This window comes from Muscardinus avellanarius (assembly GCF_963383645.1).
Source record: "Muscardinus avellanarius genome assembly, chromosome: 1".
Lineage (NCBI taxonomy): Eukaryota > Metazoa > Chordata > Mammalia > Rodentia > Gliridae > Muscardinus > Muscardinus avellanarius.
The window spans coordinates 123,415,315-123,440,128 of record NC_137786.1 but is presented as its reverse complement, the minus strand read 5'-3'; the positions used below and the strand labels follow the sequence as shown (position 1 = coordinate 123,440,128).

The 24,814-nt window shown below is 50.9% G+C and overlaps 1 protein-coding gene across 2 annotated transcripts in view; it reads right to left on the bottom strand.

Annotated features, from left to right (window-relative positions):
- Positions 1-14,588, bottom strand: part of DSCAML1 (DS cell adhesion molecule like 1) — a gene marked incomplete at both ends in the record, with an annotated part of 278,054 nt that extends 263,466 nt beyond the window's left edge. For both annotated transcript variants that reach the window (XM_080709543.1, XM_080709544.1), the window contains one exon: positions 14,375-14,588. In XM_080709543.1, the coding sequence (XP_080565669.1) occupies positions 14,375-14,588 (214 nt within the window). The remainder of the gene's footprint in view (positions 1-14,374) is intronic.
- Between the last annotated feature and the right edge of the window lie 10,226 nt (positions 14,589-24,814).

Sequence of the window (24,814 nt, the reverse complement as noted above, 5' to 3'; positions counted from 1 at the left end):
TCCCAACAACCATATGAGGTAGGTGCCACTATTATCCCAGTGTAAAGATGAGGTCATCAGGCACTGAGAGATGGAAACCACTTACCCAACCTTGTAATGAGGGTCCTGGGGTGCAGACAGAGGCTATGTGACCCCACAGTTGCTTTCTTAACTGCTAGGCAATGTATGGCTGTAGTGTGACCACTGCAATAATAAAAAGGGGACCTTTGCCTTCTTCAAATACACCCAGCCACCAACTCCATTTTCAGCCGGTCAAGAGTAAGATTAATATATACTCACACACACATTCTCCTCCAGAGAGCAGCCCCTTTAGGATTCTGAACATTCCAGACAATCCTTAGCTATGTGAGTTGGGACATCACTCTGGGGTTCCGGGTGCCTCCGGAGACAGCCTAGTTAATCAGACACCATCACCATGGCAGCTCCATGGATTTAGGGAGACAAAATACATCAAGATACAGAATGACTCTACCTGGTGCCTGATAAAAGGTCTTAGAAAACCGAGAAAGATCCCAGGGAGGGAGGAATTCAGGAATCGTCCGACTCCTGGGAAGGGGGTAAGTAAATATTTAAGGATACATCTTATGTAGCTTCGTCATGACGATACCTCAGGTCATGATGATAGTCACCACTGATACCACCACTAACTACAGGCCAGAACTCAGGGCCAGGCCCATTCAGAATATTATACTTCTACCAGACAGTTATTATATTTAGCCTCCATAACTTCCTGAGTGGTGGTGTTGTTATTACTATTATTGTTTCCATTTTACAGATGAGAAAATTAAGACTCTGAAGCCGGGTGTGGTAGTGCTCACTGTAATCCCAGTCCTTGAGAGGCTAGACAGGAAGTTGATAGCCAGCCTCTGAAACGTAGAACATTTCCAAATGAAAAATAAAATAGGACTAGGGGTATAGCTCAGAGGTAGAATGCCCCTGGGTTCCATCCCCAGAAACACACACACATACACACACACACCTACATGAAGTCAAGTGAATTATCCAAAGTAGTACAGTGTGTACTGGAGCAGGACAGAAGTTGGCTCTGCCTCTTGTCAAAGCTGGAAGATAGTTCCATTCTCTATTGAATAACTAAGGTCAAGACAAATCAAACCACGTAACTGGTTCTCCACCCTTTGCTGCATCCATCCCAACCCCACTCCAGGCACGCGGTCTCCTTGCTGGACACCTACTCTACTCTCCCCGGCCGTCTCCCAGGACAGTCCCTCCCCCAGCTTCACCCACAGGGACAGCAGCTTCCTTGCATTTCTGGGCATCCAGTCTTTTTAGAGCCCAGGACACAAAGTTCCCACCAGCTATAAATGGGTAGATTCTAACTGATGAATGGATTGGGACTGGCCAGCCACCTGTCAGGACTGATTGTATTTCCCCACCCCAGGATGTGAGCCGCCGTCTTCCAAGTTTGGGGAGCTGGGGAGGATCAGACAAGCCATTTGTTTCTGCTCATGGCTGGGAGAGCACACTGCCACCACAGAACATCAGCTTCAGGTGTGAAACAAGAGCACTTTACACTAATGTCAAGACACCTGCTGGCTCAGAATGCAGAGCCCTTAAATAAATATTAATTTATCTTCACCCTACCTGCCAAGAGAAAGGACTGAGAAAATCCACAAAGGGGAGACTGAGGCACTGACCACTAAGAATCTGAAGTCTCTGCTGTGTGCCAAGTTGAAGGCTGGGCAAGGGTCTGACCCTCACCTGCCCTCGTAGAGTCTGCTTGGCCTCTGTAAAGGGGCTTTCCTCTCCTTTATAGGCTCCTACTGGAAATTTCAGAGAACTGACAATGCTCAGTAAGCTTGGAAAGTAAGCTGGGAGTAAGGTGTAGCAGAACCTTGGTCAGAGCTCCATCCTGGGCTCACCCCTCACTGGCCACTTGGTCTTTCTGAGCCCCAGTGTCCTTGTTTGCAGACAGGGCAGGTGGATGGGAGTACACCACACCTCTTGCCTGCCTCTCAGGGCTGCCTCTCAGGTGAAATAGGATTGAAAGTGCTCCATTCCCCTACTGAAGATATATGGCCAGGCGGGACTGGTACAAGCTCTTCCCAAAGGGTCCAGAGTCAAGCACATTCAGAAGATGACCAGGCAAGGCTCCATCCTGTGGCCTTGAAGAATTCAAACCCTCTGCATTCCCTGCTTCCTCTCAGCCAACTCCTGCTTCTTTTTCCACTCCCCCACTCAGCTCCTCTCTGACCCACAGACCAGGAGAGACATTGCTCCCTCTAGGAAATAGGTCAAAAAGCCCAGTTACTCTGCAGGGTTCTAGGTATGGTGGGAGCCATGGAAGACAAAGGAGAAATGTTCTCCTCCAGAATCTCTTAGAAGAGCTGGCAAACAGGAAAGGGGGCTTTTCACTAACACAGGGCAGAGTTGGAAGGCAGGTTAAAGTACTGATTCAGGCAGCAGGAGCCACGAGTGGGGTTGGGCGGGGACGGGGTGGGGGGAGTCAGTTACTCAGCAGCCAGAGAAAGCTTTGGTCTGGGTGGCTGACTGAGCTGGAAGGGAGGTGTGGATAGGAGAGTAGGCAGGGGAGGCAGCACCTGGGAAGGCCAGCCTGGACAACAGCGTCCAGTGGCCATGGTGTGTGGGACCCTGCAGAAACTGCCCAGGCTGGAGCACTGGGAGAGCTAAATCCAGAGGTCAATCCAGCAAGATAGACCAGCTCAGCATAGTGGTCAGTGAAGTTTGGAAGGGCATGGTGCAAGTGGCTGGAGATTCCTCTACAGTGACCACTGTGATTATTCAAGTTCTTCTGGTTTTTACTTCTAACTGCATTTTAGCTTGATATCTATTCCCCAGAAGGTATATTGGCCTGGATAATGGTACCAAGTCCTTGAAAGAAAGGAGATGAACACTCAGTAGCAACTGTGTCCAGATACTGAACTTGGACCAAAGGCATTTTCTTTTGGATCTGTTGTTCTATTTCACAAGTGGGGAGAAAGAGGCTCACAGAGCCAGTAACTTCTCCAAGAACATCTTGTTAGAAAGAGGTGAAGCCAGCCGGGCATGGTGGACACCTGCAGTCCAGCTGTCAGGAGGCTGAGGCAAGAGGATGACTTGAGCCCAGGAGTTCAAGATCAGCCTGGACAACACAGAAAAATCCTGCTCAAAAAGAAAGATGAGCCAGCGTTCAACAGAGACCTGTCTGATACTAAAACTGAGGTTTTGCCAGGCGTGGTGGGCATGCTTGTAATCCCCATGTTTTGGAGGCGGAGACAGGAGGATCGTGCAGGTTCGAAGCCAGCCTTGCTGGCTTAAGAGACCCTGTTTACAAATTTAAAATATATATAGTAGGTCTGGGAGTGTAGCCCGGAGATAGAAGGGTTCCATCCTCAGTACCACCAAACAAACAAACAAACAAACAAACAAACAAACAAAAACTGAGGGTTTTTTTTTTTCCATTGCAGTGAAGAGTTCCAAGTCTGGGACCTTATGAGCTTTCTCCACCTTTTTCTTCAAGCCATCCCCATTTGGCAAGCAAATCCCCTGAGAGCAGACCCCACTTCCTCCTTAAATCCTCACCACTCCTCCCAGTTCCTTCTTCCTTCTGCAGACAGAAGCAGGCAAATTTTCAGGGAGAAAAAGAAAGAGGGGGAAACACTTCATAAATGAAGAAAGAAACATTCTATCAACAGCAAAGCTTCCTCTGGTCAAAGGGGGGAATGGATTTTTAATAGAAAATGGAAGTTACGGGCTTGGGTGTCATGTGACAGACGTCCAGACTTAAACCCATTTAATCTTCTCCACCATTTAACATGGAGCACCACCCGATGCTGTGTTTCATAAAACATGCTCCACATCACTGGGAGATTAGAGGTGTAGAAATAGCACAGCAATATTTTTAAACCAGAACTCGCCGCCAGGCTTTTGGGCTGCCCCTAAGGTCACCACCGAGACCTGAATGCCCATCACATCAGCGCACTCGCCAGCCCTCTGCCATCTGGGCCTCAGGATTAGTGTGGGTGATGTGTGTCTGAGGGCTTCCGCCCCTCCTGGGCGGGGGTGGGGGTGCTGGCTACAGTCTGAGCAGCTGGCCAACTGTGGCTTCCTCGGGGTGCTCATCAAGTCGCCCCCATGTCCTCGTCTGTCATTACTGTACACAACAACACATCAACTTGCCACCTCCACAGGGAGGGGAGTCATTTTTTCTCTTCCCTTATGACATGTACTCCTCTCATTCATGGGACTGCCCACCAAGCGGCTCCTGCCAGCGTGGGACCTGCAGCGAGACCCTTTGAGGGCATGCTGGCCAGAGCACAGTGAGTGGGCATGGGGGCAGAGCAAGGGCAGGGGAGCGAGCAGCTGTCTTCCCTGCAGGGCTGTGAGCTCCCTGCGGGCAGTAACTGTCCTAGTCATCACTATACACCCTGGATCCTTGGCACAGTGGGTAAAAGCCCAGACTTTGGTGCCAGGTTTCCTGGGTTAGGACCCCTAATCTGTTATTTACCAACAATGTGTGCAATCTCAGGCAAGATGACCTCGCCTCTCTGTGCCTTGACCTCTCTAGCTATAAAGCCGAGGTGATAGCCCGGCATGGTGGCACACACCTGTAATTACAGTCCTTGGGAGGCTGAGACAGGAGGATCACAGGTTTAAGGCCAGCCTGGGCAACTTATCAAGACTCTCATCAACTTAGCGAGACCATGTTTCAAAATAAAGGACTGGGGGTATAACTCAGAGGCAAAATGCTTCTAGGTTCAAACCCCAGTACCACACACATAAAAACAGGGCTGGAGGGGGTGTATCTTGGAGATAGAATTCCCCTAGGTTTGAATCTCCAACACCATGAAATAAATTAATTAATTAATTAAATTAAAAATAAAACAGAGGTGACAAGATCTACACCAAAGACTGGTGAGTGTGAGTGCCTGGCACCACTCAAGCATCTTTGGCCTTATTGTGGGTATTAACCTTATAGCAGGCGGGTGGTAAGCATTTGTGGGGGTAAATGAATCCTTGCGCAATAAATATTAACTGCTCACCTAGCATGATAATAATGACAACTTAAGACACTAGTGCTGGAACATTAATATGCACAGGAATCACCCAGGAGCTTGTTAAAACTGCAGAGCCTTTGATGGCAGGATCCCCAAGTATGCCACGTGGCCAAAAACGCTATTTCTGAGCCAGGTACCCTCTGTCGACACTCAGAGTACCAGCCCATAGAAAAAGTGGGTGCTCTCAACTGACTTCTGGGTCACCTTCCTCACCAGACAGTTCTCATGGGCTTGGCTGTCAATTCTCTCCCACCATATTACCATATTAATTCACTGAATTTGGTGACCAGGTTAACAAGCTGATGGCGGTATGATCACTGAGGACCGAGTGCTGCAATCACAACCCGACGCTGCTGCTCAGGGCCTGGGGCAGAGCTCTTTACAGGTGTGGGCCAGGGAGGTGTCTGGGTTAATCTGCAAGGTTGAAACTTCACTGCACTTGCACACCAAGGTTTCTTTGTGAGACATATTATGAGCCTCTATTCTAATTGTTCTCATCCCCGAACTGGAAAAATTGGGTCCCGAGAGGATATAGAAGCGAGGCCTCGGCTCACCAACGCAGTCCACTCAAAACCCAAGTGAGGACCAGCGAGATGCAGGGAACCCATGCGTGTGGTGTCTCACACCTTAGAGACAGACTGAGTCCAGACCCTGGGGAGGCGAAGGCTGAGTCTCCCAGACAGCGCTGGAGCATTTGCCAAGCAATCAAGCTGGTGTTGTCCCTGGACAAGATGTGCAGCAGGGACCAGATCCTGAGCCTCCTGCCTGTGGCTTTCCCAAGCCAGGCACACCTGAGCCACCACGACCTTCCCCACCATCAGTACCACGCACTTTACTTTTAGCATTTATGTTGTGCTAAACAACCATGAAAAGACTTCTTTTTTGCATTATTACTCATTTAATTCTCATAACAACCCTTGAAGGGAGCTACTGCTTAAGACTCCATTTTTCAGATAAGAAGGCCAGTGTTATGCGTGGCCCAGACAGTAGCATACAGCCTAGTTCCAAACCCATCCTCCCTCCCTCAGGCTGCATTCTCAGCTACATTGTGGGCTATATTCAGGCTACCTCCAGGCAGGTAGCACTGCAGGAGGTTTTCAAATGCAGAAAGCAATTTGGGGTATGACAAGTCAAAATTACTTGGGACTAGTTGGGCGTGGTGGCACACGCTTGTAATTCCAGTACTTGAGAGGCTGAGACAAGGAGGATCCTGGTTCTTGGCCAGCCTCAGCTACTTACTGAGGCCCTCCGCAACTTAGTGAAACCCTGTTTCAAAATAAAGCATAAAAAATCGGGCTGGGGGTGTAGCTTGGAGGTAGAATGCCCCTGGGCTCAATCCCCAGTAACACACACACACACACACACACACACACACACACACACTCCTTGGGACTGTCCCAAGCATTCGATGCTTCCTCCTACCACAGCAATCAAGATTACCAAAGCCCTCCGCCCCATTCCCAGCCCCAGGGAAACTCTTCTCAGACACAGGGCTGGTTTGAGGTTTTAATTTTAAGATGCTTAGCACAAACATAGCTCCTGTACCAGTAACCTGAAATCTATGACATCCAGCAAATACGCGGCTATCCTTCAACTCGCAAGGCCCCTCCGCCATCAGCTCCAGGAGAAGTTATGAGCAACAGCTGACAACCCGACACACTCTTTAATCTTCCAGTCCGCTCTAGACAGAGCTGATCCAAGGAAGGCCCCAATGGCCACAGTTCTTTCTAGGGAGTTGGCTCAGACAGCACAGTTGTCCCTAGAGAATCCTAGGTTTAGATTGTTAACGCTTGAGGGACTTAAGAAATTATTTTGTCCAATCTTCTCTGTTCAGAGAGAAGTGGTGCCACTTAGCCCATGAACACAGTGAGCTGTGCCCAGACTGGGGCCTGAGTGAGGTCTCCTTAGCTCCCTCTGTTCTGCCTACCTCACTGTCAGAAAACTAGCCCATTCAGGAGGCCGAGACCAGAAGATCGTGGTTCGTGGACAGCCTCAGCTACTTAGCAAGGCCCTTAGCAACTCAGTGAGACCCTGTTTCAAAAATTAAAAGACTAAAAAATTGGGCTGAGCGTGTAGGTTGGAGGTAAAATGCCCCTGGGTTCCATCCTGGGCACCACAAAGAAAGAAAGAAAGGAAGAAAGGAAGAAAGAAAGAAAGAAAGGAAGGAAGGAAGGAAGAGTAAAGTTGCACCAAGGCCAAGAGTGATGGCACACACTTGTAATCCCAGTACTTGTGAGGCTGGGTTTGAGGACAGCCTCAGCTAGTGAGTCCCTCAGCAACTTAGTGAGATCCTGTTTCAAAATAAAGAATAAAATAGGGCTGGGGGGTATAGCTCAGAGGTAGAATGCTCCTGGGTTCCATCCCCAGTACTGAAGAAAAAGAAAAGAAGAAAAAAGAAAAGAAAAGAAAAACAGAAAGAAAACCAGCAACGGAGGCTGGGAGGCGCCAGGCGCTGTAAGTCTGGAGGAAGACCCATAAGGGGCTGGCCGGTGCCGAGTGGTGGCCTCACCTTGACCTGCGTGGTCCAAAGGTGAAGCTTGGACCAGAGTGTGGAGGCACAGGATTAGGACAGGGTGTGGCTCATTCTAAGAACGAGGTCAGGAATGAGTCTGGCAAGGAGAGTCTAGGCTGGAGTGCAGGAGCCAAGAAAGGAGCCTATAGGGAAGCTGCAGAGGGCCCAGGCATCCACGTCCTTCAGGTGCTTCTGGCCCTGGAAGGCTCACCCACAGCGGTCACCTGGACCTCCCACATTCCCCATACCTTGCAGCTCTAAGAGAGGATGTCTATGGCCCTTGATCTAGCGAGGTCCATAGTATTTGCCATGGGTCCCAGAGAGAGGTCCCAGTATTTGCCACAGCCTGAAAGGAGACCACTGTGATGGGACCCTATACTGACTGCTTCTCACACAACACACTGCAGACACCCTGCGGGGAAACTGCTCCCCGGGGGTGGGGGCACAGCATCCACCTGCATCTAAGGTCCTGGGAGGGAGTGGGGAGGGCGCAGAGGTGGGCTCTGACCCACTCCCACCTGTGTGGGCCCTAGGGAGCCTGGCGAGCTTGCTGCAGGGACTGTGGCTGGCCTGGCATGCCTCATCAGCTGTTCCCCACAAGGAGAAAAGGCAGAAGCTAGGGCAATTCTCCCTGTGTGGGGCCCGAGAGGGGCAGCCACAGGCAGCTGTGAGGCCTCCGTCAGGCCTGCGTGATGAAATGACAGTAATTAGACCTCGAATTGCAGTAGAGCATTTTATAAGGTGAAAACCAGCTTACTGGTGTTTTTACATGTGTGTGTTACATGTAGCCTCACTTAGGGTATCAAGCACTGTCACATGGACTGTCATTTTATGTCCTCGTTCTTACACACATGCAATGACAGCCAACCTGTGGGACAGCAGAGGCTGGTTATTTTGCCCATTTTACAGATTAGGAAATAGAGGTGTACAGCAAACCCCCCCAGCAACTTGCCTGGGTTAGGTAGGCTAAGCCTTGTTTTCTAGGTCCATTCTAGGATGATTTTCTTCCCAAGACACACACACAGGCACGCCCTGTGCGCATCTCTTTAGAACCAGTTTAATGAATATGCAACTAGCATTTGAATAACTGTTCTTAATGAAGATGGTGACCTTGGAAACTGTCAGTGCCAATGCCATGTGGAGCAAGGGCAGGAGGAGGGGCAGGTGTCTGCTGAGCGGGGGAGGGGAGTGAGTGGCAGCTGGAGGGCACAGTGGGCAGCCCCCAGGGCAAAGGCTGCTCACACCACAGCAGTGCTGGTCACACATCTGCTGGACAGGGTGCACAGGCTGAGTGCCCACCTCCTCCCCACACATGCAGAACCCACAGGCCACAGCCTGCTGTGGGCGGCGCTTGACCTCTGAGTCTCAATGCAGGCTGGGTCATGGAGAAAGGAGTGGTCCAGGGATCTTCTCCACACACACACCTCGAGTTCATGGGATGGGAGGGTATTCTCCATACACTGAACTACCTGGGAAACAGCAAGAAGATCTCAGCCAGCCCACTTACAGGCTTGCCCTTGAGGACCACTAACCAGCACTTTGTTAAATTCAGAGTCATTCTTACTCTTACTCTCTCTGGAGCAACAGAGATATACCAACCCACCCACCTTCCCTGGCAGGTAGGAGACCAGCCTCTACCTCATCCTCAAGTCCAGGTCTGGATCAGCCTCCACCCTCCCCATTGCCACTGCTACCAGCCATGAGCATCACAAGGGAGGGCACTGAACTCCCAGGGACACCCACGTGCCCCCAGGACCTCAGTGAGGTGCCGAGGAGTTACTCGGTTAGGTGAGAGACAGAAGGAGCCCATGTCCCTGCCCTGGCCTCCACTTGCTGGTTATTACAGAGACCAGGCCAGTTGGCCTGGCCAAAAATGTGACCAGTTAATACAACTGCTCAAGGCATCGGGCAGGCAGATATGCTGATCTGTTCAGGGCTGATGCTCAATGACCACCAGCTCCACTCTGGTAATATTATACATATTATCTCCTTTAATCCCATTTCACACTGAAGAAAGGGAGGCTCAGAGATCCCCAAAACCACATGTTCAGGAGAAACAGAGCCAGGATGTGAGTGAAAGTTCTGCTTTGATTCCAGAGTCTTACCACACTAGTAGGTTCCCATCTTCTTTATTCATTTACACTTCACTATATAAAATGGATAAAAGGCCTGGTTGAAATAATTTGACTAGGTAAGGGGGTACTCTGCTCACTGGCTCTTCCCCACTACCTCCATCCATCCCAGAGGCTCCTCCTATTCCCTTAGAGCCCCACATGACCTCCTTTAAAGCATGTACTCTGTGGGGTCTGGCAGACCAGGGTCCTCTTGGATTCACAGAATTGCAGAAAAATACCCTAGAAGGCCCTGGCGCTGCACCTTCGAGGGTAAGGTGTGCCCACGGCCCCAGCAGTGCAGATGAGCTCCCACTGTGGGTGTCCCAGCCCTGGAGCATCACTCCGAACTCTACCCCCTTCCGCCGTGCCCTTCCCCACCCCCGCCAGAACCACCTACAGGCCCTTGCTGTACTAACAGTGGTAGTCAGAAGCTGTGTGCTTATTCCAATCTCTTGGAAGCCATGATCCTCTCCCAAGCTGGATGTTGAAAAGCTTGATGGTGAAAGAGCATTGCCCCTCACAGCCAAGCCCCATCCTCTCCCCCAGCATCTGTCTCACCACCTCCTGACCGTAGCCCTAGGTGTGCAGCTCCCTCCTCTGGGTCACACTCAGCAGAAGACTAAAGTTGGCCGTGAATTCCTAGAGCTGGCATCCCACAGCATAAAAGGAACAATGTACACCGTGGTGTGCTCTGCCATTGCCACGGTGCTACCCTGATGGTCCCAGTGCTTCTGTGTATTCCTGGGCCCAGGAGGTGGGAGCTGCAGGGCTTCCCTGCCAGAAAGCAGACTCAGTGCTCAGCCCCTACAGGCCTAAACCACAGAAGCAAGAAGAAGAAGTATACCAGAGATGCCAGGCCTTCTCCCACTCCCTCCCACCCCCACTGCATCCAAGAAGAAAGTCTTGGCCCAGGGGCTACTGGAGCTAAGATCTGGATGCCTCTCACAGATGGCAAGCTCTGGGCCTAGCTGGGTGAGCATGCAAATCTATATACAAACCATATGCAAATGTGAGGCCTGCCCTTGGGGTTGTAGTACACTACAATCTCTGCTGCCCATAGCTCACCCTATTCAGACACCTGGGTCCCAGCTAGAATCCCCTGGCCTAAGGGTTCAAAAAGCACTTCAAGGAACTGAGGGCATCCCTTTGCAACTACTTCAAGTGTCCCCAGAAACACTTGCTCTAAGATCACGTGGGAGGGGAGATCCTCCCAGCCTGGGACCTGCACTACCCACCAAATGTCTTCGGAACATCCACAAATCAAATCATCCTTCACCAGCCAGAGTGGGGACACCAATCAGTCACAAGATGGAATTCTTAAAGACAGGGAGAAGGTACAGAGAGCTGGAGATGTGTACCCCTCTTTCCAAGGCACCCTGCCCATGAGGTGTTCGGAGCAGACCCTCGCCTTATGTCTGTGAGCTTCTTGCCTGCCTGCTTCTTTCAGGGGCCATCACTCAGCCAAACCCCATTCGTCTGCCCACCTCCTCCCTGATGCTGAGAAAACTGAGCCTCTCCAGCTGGTCCACCACCTCTGCTCAGCTTCGTCTCTGCCTCTGGTCAACTGCTTCCTTGCTTTTTGTTTTTAATTGAGCCCCTCATTCTGCAGCAGAAATATATTAAAGGCAGCTAGCTTTGATGCTCAGAAAAACACAGCATCAGAAAGGTTTGTCGGGCATCATGACAATCCCATTCTCGTTCATGTCATTCTAGCGGCCAGGCCCCTCTGCCAACCGCCCCCTCCCCAGTGGTCTCTGGGCCTCTGCCTGCCTCCCTTAAGTTGTGTGTGCTGCTTTGAGATTTTTAAAAACACATCCCTCCAGAACCTCCCCCCCCCTTTTAATTAGACACTGAACAGAATGTTAGAGATTTTCCTAATGGCCTGACAAAGGCTTTTAATTTGGTCTTCTCCAGAGAGAAGAACCATGAGTCCCCATCTGAGAGGTTGGGGTGGGAAATGAAAAAATCAATGTAACCCATTATTTTGGCTTTTAGAAAACAGGAATTTTAGTGCCGGGGAAGCTTGTTCTTTTACACAGTAAAAATGCAAATGCAGGCAACACGGAGGCTGGCACGCTGGATGTAACGGAGAGAGCCTTGCCGGAGCTCCTCCAGCTGCCCAACCTGGGCTTGTTTGGGCAATAATAAGTCAGTTATCAGAGACTCCATAACTGATTATTTAAAAATACCTTCCTGGTTTAGTTATGGAGAATCAGGCTGGCCTCAGGTTTCATCAAAAAGGGGGAAAAAAAAGGCATTTTGAGAGAAGGGAATAACAGCAGCTTAAAACACATTCAATAACTGCTTAATTCCATCCAGAAGACGCTCCATCTCATCCTGCTTCTTCTCGTTCTCCCTGCCTCCTCCCGCTCCTCACAGATGGACGTACAAATTATTGCAAGAGGATATTGTTTTCTGTAACAGGCTTGAACATTTGCATTTACATTTTCCTTGGTGCCGCGGGGGTGACTGGCAACGGGAGAGAAAAAAATACAACGAACCCCATCTTTCTTGCTTTCCCACAGCACATCCTCCCCAAGCCGCCTCGGCCGCCTGCCTACCATGCCACCCCAAGCAGACCGGGCCCTGGGGTCCCGCCTGGCACCTAAGACTCAAGGCACCAAGAAAAAGAAAGGCCTGTTTGGCGAGGTTCCCTGGCACCCAGCACAGACACCAGAGTCTCTGGATCTCAGGGGCACTGGGGCTCTGCAGCCCACAGGCCACCCAGGACCACCATACCTGGCATCTCTTGCCTACCCACATGCCCGTGGCCAGTGGCAACTTCCCTCTGGAGTTGCAAAGCATTCCGCCCTTACAGCTGGCTATCCTGTGGCCTCCCGGGCCTTTCTCCACCCCCACCCCACCCCCACCCCCACCCCCATCTGCTCCCTCCCTATCAAATAACTAGAGCTTCATTATTAACGATGGGCTCATGGGAGGGGGAGGGCCACATCCTTCAGGTGTCTGTGGAGGGGCCTCCACTGCTGGGGAGTGGGCCGCTCAGGAGAGGTCCCCAGGAGGGTGGGCGCTGGGGACAAAGCTAGGCAAGAATGTGACAGCAGCTCTGGCCTGCGCTTTCTCGCCTGACAAAATGGGGAAGGGGTGGGGGGTGGAGAGAGAGCTACACACACAGAGAGAGAAAGCTGCGCCTTACCTTATGTATTTTTAATATTAATGTAATTAAAGCTGTGAGCCAAACCAGCCTGTAGGGGCGGAGGGAGGCAGGAAGAGCCAGAGGAGAGGGAAACTGGGGTGTGGGGGGCGGGGCCTGAACCAGAGACAGGCTTCTTGCTGCACCAGGTAGATGGTGGGGTAAGATGTGCTGGGCAAGAGGTTAAGCAACCCGGACCAGTCTGGCCGAGTTATCCAGTGGCCGGATACTTTGTCCACCAGAGGCTACTGGGTGCCCGGCTCTGGATCCCCTAGCATACCCCAACAGTCTTAGTCATCACTCTGGCTTTGACCCTGCGGTATATCCAGATGAGGTTACCCTCCTCCCCTGGGCCACCGATATCAGGGTGGGCTGGGGTTGCCGGCTCCACTGGGGTTTCCGCAGAGAAAGACTGCTCCCCTCCAGGGACGCTAGCCCTAGACTGCCCTCCCTCGTCGCCTAGGGGTCAAAAGTTGACCCTCAGCCAGGACAACTGCCAGGTCGAAGGGGGTAGGGGCAGAAGCCGCCCGCAGGGCGCCAAGGAGAAAAGTTAGAGGGCTGAGCAGGTAAAGCCGAGCTTCTCCAAGCGGTGAGCGCTCTGACGCGCAAGGGCGCAGAGTTCGGCCGCCTCATCTCCCGCCATCTGCGCGCCCAGGGCACGTCCTCTGCTTCAGCCTGGAAGCCGGGCCGCCGGAGCTGGCCACGTCCCGACTCGGTGCCCAGGTGGCTTCTGTTGGAGATTTCTGCCTCTTTCCAAGCCCTCTGTCCCTGCTACCTCGCGGATCAGGTGCGCAGCGCCGGAGCAGCAGGTCTGGACATGCCGGACACCTGGGCCCACCCCTAGCAACCCTTTTTCTCCAGGGAGAGGGACACGCCCCCCCAGCCCGAACACTTGTCCCCAGGTCCAGCAGGCCAGGTGTGGAAAGCGGAGAATCTCGCTGGGGCGCGCTGCCCGAAGTGGCCACCGCGGCGCCGCGAAGCCAGGGCCAGCGCCTGGGGCAGGGGGGTGGGGGAGGGCTGGGGGAACGCGACCCCTGGATTTGGAGAACAAACTTAATATCCGAAGGACTTCAGCTCTGGGAACCCCCAGCCATCACTGCCCTGCCTCCAGCCAAGGCGTGGAGAAGCGCCATGCGGTGCGCCCCCATTCACGCCGGGGCGGGGGTCCGGGGCGCGAGGGGCGCACGCCAGTGGGAAGGAGTCAGACCCGCAGCCGAGTCCGAGGCCCGAATGAAAAGATACTCCTGGGTGAAGTCCGGGCCGGCGGATCGCCACTCGGGGGGCACCCCGAGGTCCCGGCGCCCGCGAGCCGCAGGAAGCGGGAAAGGGGCTGGGGGAGGGGTCCAGGGCAGCGAGCGGCGAGGGGCGCCTCCGTCGCCACCCCCTCGGGCGCGCCCCGCACGGCAGGCGCGGTGGCCGGCGCGGTCCGGCGGACTCTCGGCCGGCCCTCGGCGGGCGCGCGTCCCACCTGGCCGCGTCCAGCCGCGCCGGGCACCGGGGTCGGGCCCCCGGGCCCCTGGCACCCGCGGCACCCAGCCCCACGCCGGCCGCCCCGCCGCCCCGCCGCCCGCGCGGGTCTCACCTTTGTGTAAAGAGTCCAGGAGCAGGAGGAAAGTTACCAGCCACATGCCATAAAGAGGCCCTATTCTCCGGGGAGACGGTCCTGTGGCCGGCCGTGCGGCAGCGCCTCTCCCCCGCTCAGCGCGCTCCCCGCCGCCCGCACTCCGCGCCCGCTCTCGCGGCTCCTCAGCCCGGCGCGGCGGCTCCTCCCTCCTCGGCTCCCCGGCTCCTGTCATCCGCGGGGCTGGGCTAGGCGGCCGCTCGCTCTCCCCGCCCCGCCCCGCGGCACCCCGGTGGCGAGCGCCGCGCGAGGCGCGATCCCTGGCGGCCCCCACCCGCGAGCCGGGGCCGAGGGCCCGAAGCAGATGGCTCTGACCCGCTCCGCTGTCTGGGAGGCGCGGGCTCCCCGATCTGAGCCCGTGCTCGCCTGTCATCCGTGTGCCGAGAGCCCGCCATCCGCGGGCCAAGGGCACCCCATTTCTCCCCCTCAGTCAAGCGGGGCCAATGCGTTTGGCCTCTCTGGGACTCAGTTTACCCGCTTACGCGGGGGAGTACAGATGCTCTGTAAAATCGAGTCTCTCCTCCCCCCAGGGCTTTACTCTCCACCCCAAAGCTCAGAGCTGCTTGCCCTTCTAGCCCGAATTTAGCTCTCCAAGCCCTCCTCCTGCCCTCTTCAGCCCCTCCGCAGAACTCTGTCCAGATCCGCGTGGGGACTGGACTATTGAAACAGCCAACTGCAACACATGGCTCAATGTCTGCTCTACCTGCCCATTTGCCTTCTTTATACCCAGCTGTCTACTCCCCAAAGCTTTCTCATCCGCAGAAACTGGCTTATGCCTTGTACTAATCTGCATACAGTTGGCTTGGAGTAGAGCTTGAGGGAGGCACCATCCTTCAGCAGGTAGATGTGGTCTTGGCTGGCTCCAATCTGCTGTGGAAAGGTTGATGCGATCAAAAAGCCCTCCTTTTGTCTTAATTCCCAAACACAGGGCTGGACAGGACCAGAGAAAGAGGGAGTCTAAGCTAATCCTAAGAATGGACTGAACCCCAGGACTGAGTCACACAGGCACCCTGCATGTGCCACCACTTGGCTGCAGCCGGACATACTTCTGACCCTGTTCTCTGAGGGATCACGCGTGAAAATAAAAGGGGTGAAGGCTGCAGCCCTCTTCATTTAACAGAGTAAGAAAAGGAACTTCCTCATCATGTCTCACTTAACAAGAGAAGGCTGGTCTCTCATTCCCGGGTTTTGCCAATACGTGCAACTCTAGAAGTTTGAACTAAATCTTAAAAAGTGTGTGTTCGAGCCCGGCATAGTGGCACACGCTTGTAATCCCCACGCTTGGGAGGCGGAGACAGGAGGATCACTCAGGTTCGAAGCCAGCCACGCTGGCTTAAGAGACCCTGTTTCCACATAAAAAATATAAAATAGGTCTGGGAGTGTAGCCCGGAGGTAGAAGCGTTTCCAGGAACCCCAGTACCACCAAAAAAATAAAAACTTAAAAGTGTGTGTTCATGTTTTAATGGATATATATATATCATAAATATAATAAAATACACCCAACATAAATTTACTGTTTTAACCATTTTTAAGTGTACTACTCAGTTTACTAAATCTCTCCAGTCTTGCCCAACTAACACCACTTCCAGAACTTTTCCACTATCTCAAATAGAAGCTTGGCATCCCTCAAACAGTAACTCCTCCTTCCATTTCCCTCGGTTGTCTCTGTGGCTTTGCCTCTTCTAAATGCCTGGCAGTGAGTGGATTTGTGCAGTATTTGTCTTTGTGTGTCTGACTCACTTCACACGTCGTTCTCAAGGTTTACCCGTGTTATAGTATGTGTCAGGATGTCATTCCTTTTTATGGTCCAATAATTTTTATTGTATGTATATATCACATTTGTTTATGTATTTGTTCCTCAAATGAACACTTGGGTTGCCTTCTTTTTTTTTTTGAATGGTGCTGCTGTGAACACAAAAGGCTTTTTGAGTCCCTGCTTTCAGTTTTTGGAAGTATGGACCTAGAAGTAAAATTGCTGGATCATATGGTAATCTTATGTCTAACTTTTTGAGGAACTGCCCGGCACATTTACTTTTAGGTGTGTGTGGCACTGGGGATGGAACCCAGGGGCACTTTACCTCTGAGCCACACCCCAGCCCACTTTTTATTCTTTATTTTGAAACAGGGTCTCACTGAGTTGCAGAGGGCCTCACTAAGTAGCTGAGGCTGGCCATGAACCGCGATCCTCCTGTCTCAGCCTCCCAAATGCTGGGATTACAAGCATGCACCACCACGCCTGCTCCTGTCTTTTTTTAAAAACAAACAAAACAAAACAAAACAAAACAAACAGGTTCTCACTGAGTTGCAAAGGAACTCACTAAGTAGCTGAGGCTGTCTGTGAACCGTGATCCTTCTATCTTAGCCTCCCAAATGCTGGGATTACAAGAGTGCACCACTATGCCTGGCTCACATTTTCTTTTTTAATACAATGTTTTAAAACTTTAAAAAGCTCTGCAGTTGGGCCATGTGCTTCTCATGAAATCCTTTGAGGCTTTACCAGCCCCTTTTAAAGAGGTAAGAAAATTGAGGTTTTATTCCTTCAAGCGCTGATTTTGCATCAGAAGCAAAACTTGAACCTAGCTCTCTGGACACAGAGTTCAGGGTTGCTGGCTCGCAAGGCGGCCTCTCCTGGCAGCTCAGATCGAGGTGCTTAATCTGCTTAATCTGTACTTTGCAAGGGATGCTTTTCCCTAGGAAGCTTGTCATCTGTCAACAGAGGCACGGAACACAGACATGGGGGACAGATGCACTGGGTATTTTTTCTTTTTGTTTGTTTGTTCATTTGTTTTTGTGGTACTGAGGACAGAACCCAGGGGCATTGTACCTCTGAGATACACCTCCAGCTTGATTTTATTTATTAATTGATTGATTGATTGATTGCAGTACTGGGGACGGAACCCAGGGGCATTCTACCCGTGATTTTTTATTTTTTTATTTTTTATTTTGAAACAGTCTCACTGAGTTGAAAAGGGCCTCACTAAGTAGCTGAGGCTGTCCTTGAACAGCGATCCTCCTTTCTCAGCCTTCCAAATGCTGGGATTACAAGTGTTTGCCACCACACCCGGCTTTATTTTATTTTTTTATTTAGAAATGGAGTCTCACTGAATAGCTGAGGTCCTTGCTAAGGTGCTGACACTAGTCTCTAACCTGCAATCCTCCTGTCTCCGCCTCCCAGGGATTATAGGCGTGTGCCACCATGCCCAGTTTGCGATGATCCAGTCCAGTGCTCTTCTTTATAGACAAGGAAACTGAGGCCCAGAGTAGAGAAGTCATGCATCTGCCTGTGGTCATGCTGGAAGTGACAGGCCCTCCTGTCTCCAGCCTTCCCTTCCTTTACCAACCCAGCCTGCTGCACCCCTAACCCGCTGGGCTCATCCTTCCTTCATGCCCTTCCCTTCCAAAGAAGGCAGTCATCAGAGGAATCCAGTTATTTAAAACTAAGCCCTTTGACTCAGAGCACCTGGTCAGGAATGCCTAAAATAAACCAGACAGAACACAGGGCTGCCATGTACGGGGAGGGGCGGGTTGAGTGGGCTCAGCTGCTCTGGCTGCAGGGACCCACACTGGAGGTGGAGAGGGGTCTCCTGTATCTACTTACCTGTAGTGCCTCCCACAACCTGAGTGTCCTTTTGTGCTGGTAACACACAACCTGTGTGTTCTCTGAGGACTAGATTGCTAGTTATGTCAGGGACTTGGTTTGGATGCCCAAGCAGAGGCAGCAAGTATGTGCAAATAGAGGCAAAAACAGGTGGAGACTGGGATTCCCTCTAGCAGACGGGCTCTTTATAATGCTGTAGTTAAGAGCATGAGACAGGAGGATTGCAGGTTGGAGGCCAGTCCCGGCAACTTAGCAAGAGCCTCAGTAACCTAGGGAGACCCTGTTTCAGTATAAAATGGAACTCTAGAATATTATGCTAAGGGAGATTAGACAGCCTCAAAAACAAGATGGTTGTTTTCCCTCGAATATGTGGAAAGTAGATAGAAATTAACACCAGATAGAAGAGCAGAGACTTCAATGGAGTGATGGAGAGGGTTTAGGGGAGCTACAGATGTGAATAATCTAATAGTTGAAATAATGCTTCATTATATTAAATTACCAATTTCAATCCCAAAGACATGTACAGGGAAGGGGAGAGAGAGGGTAGGCCCTGAAGGGAGTTGTGTGCATATATGTCCCTATCACTCTGTACCTTAATATGACATATAATTACGATGCACCAATAAACATATAAAAATATAAACATTTAAAGAGGCCTGGGACCACTGGGCATGGTGGCACATGTTTGTAATCCCAGCATTCAGGAGGCAGAGACCAGAGGATCTCAGTTCTTGAACAACCCCAGCTACTACTCAGTGAGACCTGTTTCAAACATAAAAAGGACTAAAAAATAAGGCTATTGGTGTAGCTCGGAGGTAGAATGAACTGGGTTCCATTCCCAGTACCACCAAAAAAAAAAAAAAAAAAGGGCCTGGGACCGGGTGTGGTAGCATACACATACACATATGTACACATGCACGCACATGCACACACACACACACAAAAGGAGCACAGACTTGGAATCAGAGCTGAGTTTTCAGCCCACTCTGCCACTTACTACCAATGCACCAAGCCAGGGTTCCCTCACCTGTAAAGCTGGGGCAGCCCCGCACTTGCTGCAGAAAAGTCTTAGTGAGGACAAGCCCAGTTGCTGGCACCCCGTAAGCACAGGTAAACATCACTAATGCTATTGACTTTGCTCGCAGGGCCCTCGACCTGCATGAACTTTAGGGAGGGATCTGCTGGGGTGCCAGGATGTCACTCCATACTTTGCGCTATGACAAAGCCGGGGCTGAGGAGGAGCTGGAAATAAGGAGCTCTCTGAGGCCAGAAAGGCCTGGGGAGATGGCGAATCAGGGAGGGACCTGATAATGAGGACCTTCATGCTTGGTCTAACTTTCCATTTCCTAGATTTGGTCCCTCTGGAATAGTTAGGAAAATATATTTGAAAATGACAGCCTGGCTCAGATGTGTTCAGAAGTCCTCTCTTTTGGCCCTTGTATAGGGAGAGGGGGGAGTGTTGGCAAGCATCCCAAAGAGGAACCTTTTAGAGAAAAATGAAACTCAGGCCAGAGAGTCCAAGGCTTGCTCCACCCTGTCCCCCACCTGAAACCGTTTCCTCATCAGCTGATATTTGGGAAGGGCTGTGTTTTATTTTGATAAAAGGAACCTTCACAAGTTTAAATTGGATGGAAACCCTCACACCCACACACCAATATATGAGCACCAGAGTGAGAACAAACACAGTCACCCAGGCAGACTTTTGTGTGTACAGGTAAACATAAACACTTAATGGTAGGTGCACCTGTGCTTAAATGCAATTTGAATACAATCCAGACATTCTGCCTTGGCACCTATGCGTGTGCCCTAAATTTTAAAAAGCCTTAAATTTGTGGGATTCCTTTCTAGTAGGGACATACCATTCATTCAAAAGAAGTGCTTAGTTTCAGTATTTTGTTGCATCAGAATTATGAGTAACGACCTGGCTCTCCCTTCCCTTTCTCCCTTCCTTCCTCTTATCCTTCCTCCTTCCTTCCCTCCCTCTCTGTCTTTCTTTGTTTTTTGTTTTTCACCAATGCTGGTTGAAACAGCTATACGGAGTCGCTGGGAGGTGAGCTCTCTTCAGTTCAGGTTAATCATGGATATTTAGGGGTATTATTTTGCCATGTTATATTAGGACTGGAATCATCCTGGGAAACAACAGATGTTTTTATTGTTTAACTCAAACAATGAGAATATATGTTTTTTTCTTCAAAAAAAACAACAAAAGGATATAATTATTTTAACAAAGTCTTCATATGTGCTCTGAAATTTTATTATAAAAATAGTTTTCATAAAAGGAATCGATAGTGAACCAGGTCGATTTTAACAACTTAACATTTGAGGCTATAGAGCTAATTTGAGATCGACCTTCTTTGTACTTATTCATTGATTGGAATAAGAAAAAGCCAAGGATTTCCCTGCTTTCTTTCCTATTTCTAATTGATTTTATTTAATTTATTTATTTTGAGAGTACTGAGGATTGAACCCAGGGGTGATCTACCATTGAGCTATATCTCTGGCCCTTTTTACTTTAAGACAGGGTCTAAGTTGCTGAGGCTGGCCTGAAACTTGTGACCCCCTGCCTTGGCCTCCTAAGTTGCTGGAATCACAGGGCTTTGTAGTTGATTTTAATGTTATAGAAAGAGACAGAAATCCTAGGTTCTGGTGTCATTTTTCTTTTTCATTATTTTGGTACTGGAGATGGAACCCAGGAGTGTCCTACCTTTAAGCTACACCACCAGCCTGTTTTTTTTTTTTTTTTCTTTTTTTTGAAATAGGGTCTCACTAGGTTGCTGCTGGGGCTGTCCTTGAACCTGTGATCCTCCTGTCTCAGCCTCCCAAGTACTGAGATTACAGGTGTGGACCACTACGCCCAGTCTTCTGGTATCATTGCAGCCAACTGTGTGACCTTGAACAAGTTACTCTGCCTTTCCGACCTCAGCTTTCTTATCAATAAATTAAGAGTGTTTGAGTAGAACAAGTACCAAAGTCCCTTCCTAACATGAAAGACACAGAAAACAAATAGAGTATGGACTGACCCCTCAGAGTTGTGCGTGTGATGTCCACATATATGTGCTGGTTCTCTAACACAGGCCGAGACACAGGACTACATATCTGTGCACATGGATCTCAGAAATCGACAAGTGTACGTGCACGCATACATATAAGAAGCAGCTTCGGCTTCAGACCCGTGCACGACGTCCAAGCTACTTCCATCTTCCTGAAACAGGACCGATTAGTGCAGTGGATAGACTATGAGGCCAATATAAAAGGTAGTGTGGCATTAAATCACCCAGGTGCTCCTTGAACCAGAATTCTATCGCTGAGCTCGGAGGCCATCTAGGTACACTGTGCTACCTACCTCTCGACATGACATCACAGCTCTGAGCTCACTGGTGCACAGGGCTGAAGCCCAAGGCTCGTCCCCTCGATGGGGTCTCTGGGTCTTATTGCCCTTGTTGGGGCTCTGTCTCAACAGAGACCCAAGAAGTCTGTCCTAGGCTGCAGCAGCCCACAGTGAGGCTAGAGCCCCACAGTAGCTGTGGCCTCACTCTCTCCTCAGCTCACAATGCTGGGTTTGGCTGAGAAGCCAACCCGGGAGCTTCTCTGAAGTCCAATGCCGTGGGGCTGAAGCTCTGGCCCATTGCCACTTTATTCTCTGGGGGTGTGGCGGGGATGAGGTGGAAAGCATCCAAACCCAGAGATAGGAAAAGGAAAGGAAGGATAATTCAGTAAGTGGGAGTCACTTAGCTGGCTGCCCAAGTTGTCCCGTAGTTCTCTGACTCACGAGGTGCTCGTGAATGTGTTCCTCCAGTTTTAAGTATCATCTGTACTAAAAATCCTCTGTCCCTTTCTCTTCACTCCTCCTTTCTCAAGTCCCCAGGCCTCTTTCTCCTTTGGCAGTTCCTGGCTGGGCACCCTGGTGTCCCTGCCCACCTCCCTCTGGGCCTCTGCCCCAGATGTCCACAGGGCTTGTGCCTCTTGTCCCTTTGTCTTGGGTTGTGGCTCTTTATGCACACCGGTGACTCCTCTCCTAAGCACTGGTTTCCTGACCCTTCCGACTGCACCCCAGGCCCTCGCATTGAGCTTCCTGGTGTGGGGGGAGGAGTAAGCATGGGGGAAGTGGGCAGCCAGGCTCTCTCAAGGCAGAAAGCACCAACCTTGCATCTCGGGCCTTCCAGACGCTGGTCCTTCCAGAGTCCACGCCTCACGCTTGGCAGGTCTCCTACTGGGGTGAGTTTTGTGAACCTGCAGGAATCCTGACCCCAGAGTACCTCCCGGCCCCCACCACCGCCATCTTCACCCAGTGCTTTGGATTGCAAATGCTTTACGTCTTTTTTCATTTCAGATCTTCACCAAAAAGGGCCAGAATTACTTAGTCATTATACAAATAAAGTAACTGATACTCAGGGACCTTGTGATCTGTCCAGAGGCAGGTTTAGCATAGAACTAACACAGCTCAGACTTTGGGGTCCTTGAAGCCCAGGAGTGTGTTCACAAGGTCAGATAATAGAAGATGCAGAGCAGCATAGTTTAGCTGCGATCATTTCTGGCTGCTCTTCTTCCCTGCTCTGATTGGTGAGTCAGGTGGATATGGGGAGATCTGGCTCAGGCTCAGATAGGATGTATTTGTGCAACTGATGGGCAGTTTGTGCACTTATGCCAGCATAGGGATGGCTGGCAGGGATCTTCCCACTACCCCTGGGCCACCTCACCTGGCTTTGTGACATGAAGTTGCAAGACCAGAATTTGGATCACAGTATTCCTATGCCCTGAAGTTCCTGCACCAGGCGTGTAGGCAGAGGAAGAAACAAGATGTGGAATCCATGGAGCCAAAAGCTGCTCCCTGTAAAATTGTAAGCAGATGTAACATTAGAAAAAACAAACAAAATATAGCTAGGTGTAGTAGTGCATGCCTGAAATTCCAGTTTTTGTAATCCTAGTACTTGGGAGGCTGAAACAGGAGGATCTCAGATTCCAGGCTAGTCTCAGCAACTTAGCAAGACCTTTTTACAAAATAAAAATTTTAAAAAGGTGGGGATGGGGATGTAGCTTAGAGGTAGAATGCCCCTAGGTCTAAACCCCACCACCAAACAAAAACAAAGCAAAACAACATTTGTAGAGGCAACTAGTTAATATAAATAGTATTTTATCTGTCCAGATTTTGTGGTGTGTGTTGATTTTTTTCCTGATTTGCAATTTGCTATGATTTTTATTATTCTCGGTTAATGATCATATTTATACCTAATTTTGTATCATTGTTCTTTTTTTTGTGTGTGGGTCTGGGGATGGAACCCAGGGGCATTTGACCTCCGAGCTATACCCCCTGCCCTATTTTTTATTCTTTATTTTGAAACCGGGTCTCACTGAGTTGCAGAGGGCCTCACTAAGTAGCTGAGGCTGTCCGCGAACCGCAATCCTCCAGGTCTCAGCCTCCCGAATGCTGGGATTACAAGCATGCGCCACCACACCCGGCTTGTATCATTGTTCTTAAGGGGGCTCCCTCACCATGGTCCTGGCTGCATATTTATTCCAGAAGCACTCCTTGGTCACATTGGAGTGTTGGTTTGGCCCAGGGCCAGGTTTTCTGGTTCCTTATCTCAGAAGGCTTTGGTCTGTGTGTAGACTGTGTACTTGTACAGTGATATGCACACATACGGTACTTTCAGGTGCCAGGCTTATCCCTGAGAAGGATTTTCCTCCACCATAAGAAGGAAGTCAAGGCCCTTCCTCAGGAGTGACTTTGATATGGCTGATGAGCGTCCCCTTCTTAGAAATCTATCCAGTTCCTTGGAAATCCGTCCCGGCTTGGCCCATCAGTGCACCCTGAAGGGTCTCGGATGGAAGGCAGGTTAGTGTTGCCCTCATCCACACCCCAGCCTCTCTGTGGGACCACCCTCCTGTCACTGTGACAGGCCACCAGCATGGAGCTCTGAGATTCTTCAAAGCCCAAGCGTCTCTGAAAGACACCAGCAAGTCCTGAACAGGACGTGCACAGCCCAGAAATTCCACCTGGTAGGAGTCAGAGGCACAGAGAGCCCAGGGTACCCGGTGGCCAATGGAACACCATCTGGGACAATGATGGGGAACAAAGACATTGAGTGGAGACTGTGGGGAATACCAGCCACTCTGGGCCCCTCTCCTGGCCCAGCTCTCCCTCAGCCTGTCTACACCATCCAGACTGGAGTAGCTTGGTCTCTAGGTAAATGCCGTCAGGAGCAAGGGCCCTCCCCCACCCAGAATTTATCCAGGCTTTATTATCTGTCACCGTGTATGCCCATAGTCCTCTGTGGGCTATCTGGGAGTGGGTGTGATTCAGTGATCATGGGATGAACATTGGGAGAAGACGGAACACCTGGGCTGCCCACCATGAGGCTGGGAACCACAGCGAGTTCCTGCTCAGCCCAGGTGAGGGGTAGGAGCCCCAGGTCTCAGTCTATGAAGCAAGCCTGCCTGCCGGTTAACGAACTCACTGCAAACATGAGCATCTGACATGGGTGGCGGCTTTCACACGTGTTGGTGAGGAGGTAGTGGGTGATAGGCAAACGCTAACTTAGGGCCAAATAGGTTTGGAAACCCCTGAGAGAATCGAAGGTGCGGAGAGTCCATTTACCATGTTCTTTCCAGAGAACAAGCTGGCGAACGCCAGGAATGACCGAGGTGGGGTGCAGTATGAGGTTCTGGGGATGGTTCCTTTCCTATCTTTCCTGGCTCGAATATCTGTCCTCTGGCTCCTCCTGGCCCGTCCTTGACCCGAAGGAAGCAGGACTTCTGGGTCTATCTGTTCTTCTGCATACTCTGTACTCAGCTCCCTGGCAGAT